This window comes from Hippichthys cyanospilos, chromosome 1, assembly GCF_059441005.1.
Source record: "Hippichthys cyanospilos isolate Australia breed blue-spotted pipefish chromosome 1, RoL_Hcya_1.0, whole genome shotgun sequence".
Lineage (NCBI taxonomy): Eukaryota > Metazoa > Chordata > Actinopteri > Syngnathiformes > Syngnathidae > Hippichthys > Hippichthys cyanospilos.
The window spans coordinates 22,366,351-22,377,790 of NC_142369.1; the positions used below are offsets into that span (position 1 = coordinate 22,366,351).

Here is an 11,440-nt window from a genome sequence, read left to right on the forward strand (position 1 = left end):
TTATGTATTGCATGAAGATGCTAAATAAATGTTACGGTGGCCCTGAAGTGCAAATGAAAAAAACAAATACCGAAGCAAAAAAAAAAAGAAGAAAAACTCATTTACAAAAGACGAAACAAAACGAAGAAAGAAAAACGCAATTAAAAAACAAAACGCAAAAAAAGAAAAGAAAAAAACATTACAAAAGTCGTATGCATTTAAAAAAAAATCCTTAAAATTAGGCAAAGGAATTTATTAGAAAAACAGCAGTTGTACCGTAATTGGGGGTACTTCATTGATGGTTGTAGTGATTTAGGAGTGTTTACCCCAACTCAACAAGGGGAGCCAGTGATTCATTTTGAGGGGATAAATTTAACAAAATAATTTATTTAAAAAACGGAAAGAGCCCGCGTCAGAATCGGTGTTGACTCTCTTTATTTATTTTTTTTTTTTTAAGGAAATTATTACGTCCCGTGAAACATCCTCCTGTTCAAATACAAAGGCAATTTACGTCCAATCAGGTTGCCCCTACTCGTCCAATCAGTCGTGAGTCCACTATTCCCTCCCGCCCCCACCACTTCCGGGTTGGTCTTTAAATAGTGTTTCTCGAAATGTTGCGTGCGTTTGTGAAAATGTTGCGCGCGTTTGTGAAAATGTTGCGGGCGTTTAGACTTTTGTTAAAAGTTTTTTCTTTTCTTTTTTTACGTTTTGTTTTTAAATTGCGTTTTTCCTTTTGTTGTTTTGTTTTGTCTTTTGAAATGCGTTTTTCTTTCTTTGTTTTGTTTCTCGAATGTTGCGTGCATTTGTATTTGTTTTTTTCATTTGCACTTCTGGGGCACAGTAAAATGTAGACGGAAGTACAAATGTGGGACAAGCACACTACACGCACACCGCCTCCCAGAGGGCGCTGGTGCTCCAAACATCTGCAACGACGTCTCAAGTAGCCAGGACTGCGCTTGAGGGCAACGACATACCTGTAAATCAGATGCATATGAAAACTTACATTTTTTTCCTCTTAAAATAGTCTTTAAATAGGAAGGCAGGGAATTTATCTGCTCTTTTGTTTGTTTTTATTTTAATGCTTAATAACAAAGGGCAGCAAACATCGGGACCTGTTTTAAAATTGTTTGCAGTATTAAATAGACTGCATACATGCCTGGGCATAGTCCCTGCGTTTGAAACGCAATGGACGTAAGATCGCTGTGACGTCACAGAAGGGGCGGGACACAGACAGCACCGCAGTATAAAAAATGAGGCGCACTCTTTGGTTGTTCATTGAGAGCGTGTGAACGACATTAGAGGTGACGCGCTATCTTATACACACAGTAAATGGAAGTACAAAGGACTACTGGACTTCAGCAAGCTAAGAGCGGCAACATGTGCGAGTCCACGCCGAGGTCTTGTGAACCTCGGCGGAAGAAAGCCGAGGAGCGGGGCGCTCCTTCGGACATGTCCCGGATCATTACCGACCCGGCCACCGGCAAGTGCTACTGCCGGGGCAAAGTTCTTGGAAAGGTATAGAGAACGAGAAGTTCACTTGTATCTCCTCAATCATTCAATCATTGTTGTAAAACAATGTTTTGACTTTTTAGGGAGGCTTTGCCAAATGCTACGAGATGACCGACCTGTCCACCAGCAAAGTTTACGCAGCCAAAATCATTCCTCATGGGCGCGTCTCCAAGCCGCACCAACGGGAGAAGGTATAATCACAAACCCGGTTGTCTCCGAATGTAATAACCACAATGACTTAATGGAAAAATCTTTTTAAGCAATTGTGATGTTTTTTCGTGTCTAGATTGACAGAGAAATCCACCTGCACCGAATACTTCATCACAAGCACATCGTGCACTTTTACCACCATTTCGAGGACAAGGAGAACATCTACATCCTGCTGGAGTACTGCAGCAGAAAAGTTAGTCACGTGTATAACTTTCAAGCTTGAGGGGTGGGCAATCTTGTTCCTAGTTTTTCCTTTTCTGTCGTACGTGTTTCCCCCTTCATCAAATGGTCTTACTTGTCTACGGAAAAAAAAATCCAAATGCAGCAAAAGGCATGCAAATCCACTAATACTTTTGATCTTCTATACTGAATTGCTGTTTAAATTTGAGCCCAACTAGTGTTTGCTTCTTTTCCATGGAAAATTGCATGGCTGACTCTTCTTTTTTCTTTTTTTTCAGTCCTTAGCACATATCCTAAAGGCCCGCAAAGTGCTCACTGAGCCAGAGGTGCGCTACTACCTGCGGCAGATTGTCTCTGGGCTCAAATACCTGCATGAGCAGGAAATACTGCACAGGGACCTTAAACTGGGTAGGTCTTGCATGCATTCAGTGGGCATGCAAGCTGAATAGAACATGAGTCTCATCATCCTGCCATTTCTGGTTATTCCCACTATCCTGTGTAGGTAATTTTTTCGTAAGTGAATCCATGGAGTTAAAGGTGGGTGACTTTGGTCTGGCAGCCAAGCTTGAGCCGGCAGGGAACAGGAGGAAGACGATATGCGGGACTCCCAACTATCTTTCCCCCGAGGTGCTGAATAAGCAGGGCCACGGCTGTGAATCAGACATCTGGGCCCTTGGCTGTGTAATGTGAGTAGACTTCTAAATGAGTCCTAATGTGATACCTCATATAGCTCATTATACTAAACAGAAAGCGCAGCGTATTTGGTATAGCGTGTAATGCATGATTGTAAAAGAGGATGTATACCGGTAAGTGAAGAGTTTTAGTTAGCTGCTATCATCCGTCTATCGTTGATATAGTTTTGTTGAATGTGTGGTTTGTGTACTTTCTGGTTGTAATCTGATCGAATTGCTGCCATGTTTGCTAACTGAAGTCATCCTGGCTGCACCCATACACTGGTTGTAACATACTGTAAATTAACACAATAAGGTGTTGGTTTTTTTTGTTTTTTTTTAGTAAAAACAGGGAAACCTAATTTTACTGTACATGTTTTTAGTTTGCTATAATTAAAAAATGAAGTGCGTTGAATTATAAGAAACTAGCACAGTGTATTATTGTATTATATTTTTATTGGTTGGAGATGACAATATGAATGTATTGTTTGTCCATGCGTGGCTTGCAATTGACTGGCAACCAACGAGTCACGAATGTACATGGCCTCTCGGTCATCAGCTAGGACCGGCCGCACCTCACTTGTGAACCCAATGAGTGAAAGCAGGATAGCAAATGAGTGTATAAGACAGCTTACGAGCGCTACCTGTTTCGCTCTAGGTACACGATGCTTTTGGGAAGGCCGCCATTTGAAACCACCAACCTGAAAGAGACCTACCGGTGCATCCGCGAGGCTCGTTACTCCTTGCCCTCCTCGCTATCGCCGCAGGCCAAGCAGCTCATTGCAAGCCTGCTGGCCAAGGCGCCAGAGGACAGACCTGACTTGGAACACATCTTGAGGCACGACTTCTTCACACAGGTAAAGTGCTATTTGCCATTGGACAGAGGCACCTAAACCTCTCTCCCTTCCTTACTGTTGGGTACTGACCCACTTTGATGTCTCTCTTTTGCAGGGCTTCAGTCCTGAGCGTCTGTCGGCGAGCTGTTGTCATTCCACACCCGATTTCCACGTTTCAAGTCCCGCTAAGAGCTTTTTCAAGAAAGCGGCGGCCGCCCTCTTTGGAGGCAGACGGGACAAGGTCAAGTACTACGAGACTCTGAGTGAGTAAGACTTATTTGCTGAGTATAACGCATTCAGTTTTCTGAGCATTCCGTGGACATTCACTAACATCGTCCACCTTTTAATACCATCGCTTACCATTTAAGAATGACAGAAAGCATCAGTGCTATAAATTATGCAATAGAACAGTATGCAACCGTGCCACAAACAGCATCTTGAACAGTACAAAATGAGTATCCATCTAATAAGATGACCCCCCAAAAAATCATGAAATGCTTCATACCAACAGAGATGCTCATCATTCATTTGTGGAGATTACTGCATATGTGCTTTGCTAGTTGAAATTGGTTGTAACAAGTGCTGCTCTGACCAACCCATATGAGTTATGTTACATTAGCAAGCAATTGTGAAACAGAAGGCCTTAGACAGACTAAATTGGCAATTTGGCACATGGAGCCTGAAATATAAACCATCTGACATACTGAAAACATTGAGAAACGCAACAAAATGAAGTGAATATACCTTTGGTAATATAATTTTGTCAAGCAATTTACGCCATTGCTTCTGATGGCATTTTGGCCGGTGAAAAAGTGCTTGAAAGCCAACTACTGCTATGCCCTTGTGTAGTTTGTCATTGCATCAAACATCCTTTTTTTTCCCCAGATAAATTAACCAAGGAGGAAGAGGAGATCTACAAGCTACAGCATGACCTGGAACGAACTGTCATAAGTCAGCAGCAGGGCAAAAAGACAGTGGAGGTAAGAATCAATTATTCACACGTGAAATGTTTATACTTCTTATTGAGTTATAGCGCGAAGAGAAACACAGTTATTTTCAACTCTTTCGGGTTGAGTCATAGTGGAAGGAGATGAATCCTACTCCGCCACCATCGCACATTTTCAAACGCTGTCGTCATTTGTTTCATCCACCTCAGAATGGAAGTCTACTTCCGCCATCTGCCCAAAGCCCCGTCGCCCTGGCAACAGAGAGCCGATCCCTGACGACGACGAGAGATACCATCCGTCTCATCGTCAGGGGGAGTCTGGGGAGTTGCAGCAGCAGCAGCGAATGTGAGTTATTACGACTACGTTGGTACATTGGCCACTTTAATAGGTACACTCAACAGTTTAATAAAACCTGCATTATGCTTCATTGTACTTCCAACATTGGATATTTTGTAGTGTAGTGGTCTTTCATGCAGAAGATGTGATTGGCTCCCACTGACATTGGAAAGCTGAAAGACTATTTCTGTACTGCGGCTGAGTGTTTAGCACCTTTGCCTCAGAGCTCCGAGCTTGTCTGACTTTTCTCCAGATTTATGACTCGCTCAGCTTCTTTTACGCTTATATGGCTTTGAAGAACAATAAATGTAAAATAAAGTGGCTGTACAATAAATAAAAGTTTAGCTCTTGTTGGATTTATATCATTTTCCTTCAATCTGGCTGACCGGTGTCACTATATAGGTGTACCTAATGAAGTGCCCAAAGACCAGACTTGCACCCAAAAATAAATAAATAAAAAATGAAATCCTAAAGTTCACACTCTGTCGTCCTTCGAAGGCCTGGAATACAACACGACGGGGAGTGTTGCTGATACGGTTGCCGGTGTGTTGAGGGGGTGCCTGGAGAACATGCCTAAAGGTGAGTCAAATACTACACATTGGTCCCAACAAAAGCGGTTGCCAAGTTAAGAATTGATTTAGCGGATGCGTTCGAAAGTTATCAAACTTTATACTTACAGATTTTGTTGCTAAACAAGTCAAAGTTGATGACGTCTTTGCACTTTCAAAGCATCTGCTAAGTTATTCTTTTGTAGATTGAGTTCCAGTGCAGGCTTCTGGATAGGCGTTCCATAAAGCTTCTCAAACTGTCAGAGAAAACGTGCTTTTGTCGCTGTCATTGCATGGGCAATTTGAAATCATTTTCTCATAAAAACAGCAGCACCTACCAATAAACGAGATTGATCTGAAATTCGTGACAATTTCAGTCGGCTTATGTGGTCACGTCAGTGTTTTGCAGATAAGCGTTTCTGTTAGTTATGAGGAGATACGGACGGCATTTATTGGTTCCTGTTCATTATTCTAAAAATGCAAAGAATTTAGGCACCTAGTCTTGAAGGCATTGCAGCGACATAATATTAAAAATGAGCTTATGTTATGGGGGGACGATTCCAGGAAGCGGTGACGTGTGGTCGCTCCACATTGTGTGCTTTGTGTTTTGAGGAAGCTACATTACTTAAACAGACAATCTGTAAGATTTTGACCGTTTTTTGTTAAAACTGAAAAAAAGAAATTATACATTTCCAAAACTTGCGGATAAATGTGTTCTGAGTGACCAACAGTATGGTTTAAGTATAATCGTAGGTCTAGTTATCATTAAATTATATTACATGGGGGGGTGGCACTCCTCCGGAGGTCGCCATGTTTGTTATAGCTATGGACAGTCGTAGGAGGAGTGCGTATTGCTGAAATTACCATAATGCCCCTAAAGTGCCCATGGGTACATGCGAAAAATTGCACATCCTCCCTTTTAACAATTCCTCCTACAAATGTCATTCCGAAAACGTAAAAGATGACGACCCAGCCCCCAATTGATACCTGTTCTCATCTACAGTTGAGTAAATAAAGCGCCTCTCATTATTATTTGCATAAATGTCAGTACAGAGTAGAAATGTACCAGATCTGATGTTTTCAAAGACTTCCACCCTAATGGACGCCTTCCCACGTACCCAGCCACTCTTTGGAAATCTCTCAGTACAGAACACAATATTTGCGATTGTGCAGCCAATTAAGTGTCAGGAATACAAATTGCACATCATCGTCCCATGGGTCCTAATCCCCATTGTGGTCCTTGTTGTGTGTCGCCTCGCAGCCGACAACATTCCTCAGAGCGCAAATAGTTGCGGCCTTCAGTGGGTGACCAAGTGGGTGGACTACTCCAACAAGTACGGCTTTGGATACCAGCTGTCCGACCACACCGTGGGCGTTCTCTTCAACAATGGCACTCACATGAGCCTCCTGCCAGACAGAAAGTACGCGCCACCCCGAATGTTCCGCAGTGCAAATGTTGCAAAGTGCCTTTCAGCCACTGCCAAAAAAGTATCTAATTGAGCAGTCGAAAAGTTTTTTTTCTCACTTTGTTTATCTCCAATTCATCACCAGGACGATCCATTATTATGCAGAGTTGGGCCAGCGCTCCGTTTTCCCCACCTGTGAGGTTCCTGAACATTTCGTTGGGCAAGTGACTGTGCTCAAGTACTTTTCCCACTACATGGAGGAGAACCTCATGGATGTAAGCCTTTTTATTCATTCTATTCCAAGATCCTAGCGAGTTGCTGCATGTCGTATGCCAACTGTGTTGTGTTGTGTTGTCAGGGCGGGGACCTGGGCAGTGTGACGGATGCGCACATGTCCGGACTCTATCTGCTGCAATGGCTTAAATCGGACCGCGCCCTCATGATGCTCTTTAATGACGGCACGTTCCAGGTAAATGTCCTCAGGGAAAACATAGGTGGTTGCCAAGTGCACCAACAGTACTAAACTCAAATCAGTAAACTCAAATCAGTAGCAGAAACTTCAACTAAAGCTGCAGCCTCCAATTGTTTATTACTGCTGTTTATACCTACAGTGTATACAGCATGTATGGGGGGAAAAAAGTAAAAGTTAGATCTTGAAGCACACTCTTGCAACCTGGGAATTTGGAAAATTCACTCTTTAAGGTTGTTAAGTCCGACTTCAAAACAAAAACATTTGACTGTGACTTGATTTCATTTTTACCTTATATAGCTTATATGTATATATAACTTACATAAGCTGTGAGTACGAAAAGATCTCTTATGAAGTTTATTTTATAGCGTTTAAAAAAAAAAAACATCTTGACAGAGATCCAGTTGATAATTGGATTTTAGAATGGATGGAGGGATGAAAAGTAAAATGGCTGTGTATTGGGTTGCATTTTTTGGAAACGGGAGGTGAAGTTTTATCTTGGTAGAACTGACACATGTTGTGCCTTTTTTCATTCAACTGCCAAACCTGGATCGAAACTGTGTTTACACACACATTTCATCAGATTAGATTTGACGTAGATGTCTGTGAGTTTCTTTGTAATAGAAAAAAAGCTCCGGTTATACACAACAAGGTCCACATAATTAAACCATTTAGATTGGAGGTTAGCTTGGGGTTTCATGGTTCAGTGAGGTTAGACTGGGGTTGCAAGGTTCAGTGGTAGTCATTTTCTCCCAATAGAGAGGTTGTGGGTTCATTCCCCTGAACATTGTGGCCATGTTGAAGTCTCTGTCCTTGATGCTGCTTTATCAGTTGCTAAATGAGTTGTCAGTGTAAAGCGCTTTGAGTACCTCACATTGAAAGTTGCTATATAAGTGGAAATCTGCTTACTGCTTGGTGGTTTATCTTTCTTGATCAAATGCAAGCTTTTTTAAAACGAGCTGCCTCTGTGACATTTTACAACCATGCTGCCTATATTTGACATATATTCCAGAAAGTAACTACCAAGCCCATCTCCTCCCATCGCCTCAACTAATTACACGTGGAAACTTTGCATATTCGGTTCATTACATTTTTCCAATTCGAAACTGTTTTGGGGAAGGCAAAAATGAAACTCTAAACAGGAAGCCCAGAACAGGAACACAAACAAACCCTTAGCAAGGGAAAACCTCTTTGAAGAAATTGAAACAAAAAGAGCACACTGCCTGATGGTTTGCAAGACTCATTCTCACCGTGGGCCTCATGTTTTTTTGTTTTGTTTTTGTTTTTTTTGTTTTTCTGAGAGGGCTGCTATGACTACAACACACACAAATGTATCATCACCTTATCTTGTTACAGATTACCCTGCATTTGTCAGTCCATATTGTTGCCACCGGATTTTATTTTACGTCAGATGTTATGCAAAATGGTGACAACTAAATACTTAAGTATGCTGTAAAGCTATTGCTCAGTTTATGTGAAGAAGGGGTTTGATACGGGGGTTGAAAGGGCAGATACTCAGCCAAAATCAAAAGAAATTTTGAAGATCCCAGACACACGTCCCTCACTTAAACTATTATTGTCATTTGTTATTATTCCCAAAGGTCAACTTTTACCACGACCACACCAAGATAATCCTGTGTTGCCAGAAGGACGAATACATGTTGACCTACATCAATGAGGACCGCGTCTCCAAGACCTTCAAGCTTAGCTCGCTGCTGGCATCCGGCTGCCCCACCGATTTGCGCGAGCGCATGCTGTACTCGCTCAACATGCTCCTGCAGAGGTGCAGCTAAAGACCCTAAATATGTGTGTTAGACACATGGACCCAAGCATGCTGCAGATCATGCGCCTATCTATCACGGAGGAAGTGGAATTGTGGAGGAGCGAAAGACTGTGGATAATACAAGTGACTATATGCAATGGAGGGAAGAGGAGGTTTGACTGAAAAAGAGACAAGAATGTTGGACCTAGGAATGTTGGTATGAGTCAGATGGGTTGGGCAAAGAGAGAGAAAGAGGATGTCTTTTATATGACTGAAAAGCTGGGCTGGTACCAACTTTAGAAAAATAGAGGCTGCTGGACTGTCTCACTATTGTAATTGATGTACAGTGTAAAATAACCTGCCTTACAGAAAGATGCTTAAATGTGTGTGAATGGGCCAGGGTTCAAGTGATAAAATGTACGTCTCTGTGTGTGTGTGTATCTAAGTCAGCATGTGTGGGAGGCTTGTAATATGCAAAAAAAAAACAAAACAAGAACAGTGATTTCTTCTCTTTAATGACATCCGGACTGACCGAATAGGGCCGGCGGGGTAGGATGCTTAGAAAGCCATTATCACCCTGGTGAAACTAATGTACTACATAACTTATTGTGTACAAAAATGTGACATATTTATTTATTTAATAATAAAGAGCATTTTCTTAAAAAAAAAATGTGTTTATCTTTGATCAAAACATCAGAGGGTGAAATTCAAGTACACATTTTAAATTGATGTGGCAAATGGTGACAAATTTAGGTTCACATTGCAGGGCTTAATGCTCAATTCAGATTTCATTATGAGGTTGTTCACATTTCCAAATAAATGTGACCTGTGTTTGAAAGTTAAACAGCCCAAAACACTCCCGTATGCGCATTGAGGACATCATGACGTCAGACAGTGAAAGCGCTTAACGTGTTTACGGGTGTATCACACGATGTTGAAATGACTGTCACTGCGGAGCCAGAATATTTTCAATCTAAGGAATAAATAAAGGCGGGAAAGGGTGAGGTTTTTTTTGGTCATGGCATTTTGTGCCGTGCCAGCAACGTCTCTCGCCTGCTGCAAAGGAGAGGCTCACTCGCTCCTGTCATTGAGTTGTCTTCGCCTCGTCCGATCTTGTTCTTTTGTTTTTTCCAACCTGCTGCCGTCCTTTTGAGGCCAAAATTGGGACGTTTGACGCCTGTTTGATCTCTGCCGCCATTTTCCATGACTTCTGATTTCAACTTTAATTTGTTATTAAAAACATAAATCATAGTCAATAACACACAATTGCATGAAATATGAACTACATTTACTATGTATGGTTTTCAGTAGTTACAAGCCTCTGAGGCAAACAAATGTGTAATAACACATTAAGGTCCAAAGAGAACTTCTACAGGTAGCATCAGTGACGTTTCATTTTTTTCTAAGGTATTACTGTCTGACTGTCAGAAGAACAATACAAAAGAATTTCTAAGTAGTTAAATCATCGAACACAGTCGTTAAGTGAAGAAACACGTTTTCTTTTTCCATATAACACATGATGAAGACTGTATATTTCACAACTTTGAAGTAGTGCTGTTTAACAATTCTCCAAAATGTTTTTTTCTTTGGTGTTTTTTTTTTTTAATAGATATTAATGGAAGAGAGCAAATTTTTGTCAAACTTGAGACCCATAAAAAAAACTGACAAATGGACTAATGTACAACCATACTTTTTCTTTTCTTTTTTTTTTTAATCATATTTTTAAACTAGTCTTGTTTTGGTACAGCTTTTTGAAAAAATCCTGAAAGGGTTCCTAGTCGGGTTTTGTGGGGGACTGCATGTCCAAGTGGTACTCATCACAGCTGGCAATTCAAATGGACTCGCTTCACAAATTCTTTCAAGCGTATCTATGTACTAGATTTTTTTTTCTAGATGGGTAATTCTGAACACAGTCATGCTCTCAGTTCAATTGATTGAGGTTCTTTATTTCTCTTTCAGAGAGAAATTTTAATTGGAAAAAACTAGTACTAACTAGCATTTCATCAGGAATTTTTGTTTTTTTTATACTTGTACTGGACTACATTTTATGTTTCATGCAGCATTTTAAAAGTTGTTTTTCCACTCAAAAAGATCTATTTTTGAGGGGAACAATGCCTAAATGGACCATAATGGCATGCCTGTCTTTTTCTGGTCCAAATCAAAACAAGTATGCGATCGAAACATGAGGGTTAGGAGCAGGGAAATGGGTGAGATAGAAGAGGATGTCAACAGAAAAGGCCTCAACTGCACAGATGAACTGATGTGACCTTGGCTAACTTGTCTCATGGTAAAATATCTAAAGTAAAGAACTGGTCTCCAAACTGATTAACCAATTTGTTTGCAATCAAAAATACTATGAAATTAGCATCTGAAAAGAAACAGACTGAAGAATTTGTATTTTATTTGCTGATATGATCAATCAATGAGACTTTTTTACTGTATTTATCATAATCATGCAGATTTTGATCCATCCATCTATCTATCTATCTATCTATCTATCTATCTATCTATCTATCTATCTATCTATCTATCTATCTATCTATCTATCTATCTATCTATCTATCTATCTTCAACAGTCAACTAGTTT

General features: G+C 40.8%; 1 protein-coding gene across 1 annotated transcript; it reads left to right on the forward strand.

The window, feature by feature from the left end:
• Positions 1 to 1,268: 1,268 nt before the first annotated feature.
• Positions 1,269 to 9,517, forward strand: plk2b (polo-like kinase 2b (Drosophila)). The gene is made up of 14 exons (XM_088426623.1): positions 1,269 to 1,494; positions 1,572 to 1,679; positions 1,775 to 1,891; positions 2,157 to 2,286; positions 2,381 to 2,564; positions 3,208 to 3,406; positions 3,501 to 3,648; positions 4,271 to 4,365; positions 4,542 to 4,677; positions 5,167 to 5,247; positions 6,478 to 6,637; positions 6,768 to 6,897; positions 6,981 to 7,091; positions 8,693 to 9,517. The coding sequence occupies exons 1-14, from the start codon at positions 1,309 to 1,311 to the stop codon at positions 8,882 to 8,884; spliced, it is 1,977 nt and encodes a 658-aa protein (XP_088282749.1). The 5' UTR covers positions 1,269 to 1,308; the 3' UTR covers positions 8,885 to 9,517.
• Positions 9,518 to 11,440: the final 1,923 nt, after the last annotated feature.

What these genes read in the sequence shown, in the direction of transcription:
- plk2b (XM_088426623.1), top strand. Translation starts at nt 1,309, where the DNA reads ATGGAAGTACAAAGGACTACTGGACTTCAGCAAGCTAAGAGCGGCAAC. An exon ending in GGGGCAAAGTTCTTGGAAAG is followed by an intron (nt 1,495 to 1,571) that starts GTATAGAGAACG and finishes TTGACTTTTTAG; the next exon opens with GGAGGCTTTGCCAAATGCTA. An exon ending in TGGGCCCTTGGCTGTGTAAT is followed by an intron (nt 2,565 to 3,207) that starts GTGAGTAGACTT and finishes GTTTCGCTCTAG; the next exon opens with GTACACGATGCTTTTGGGAA.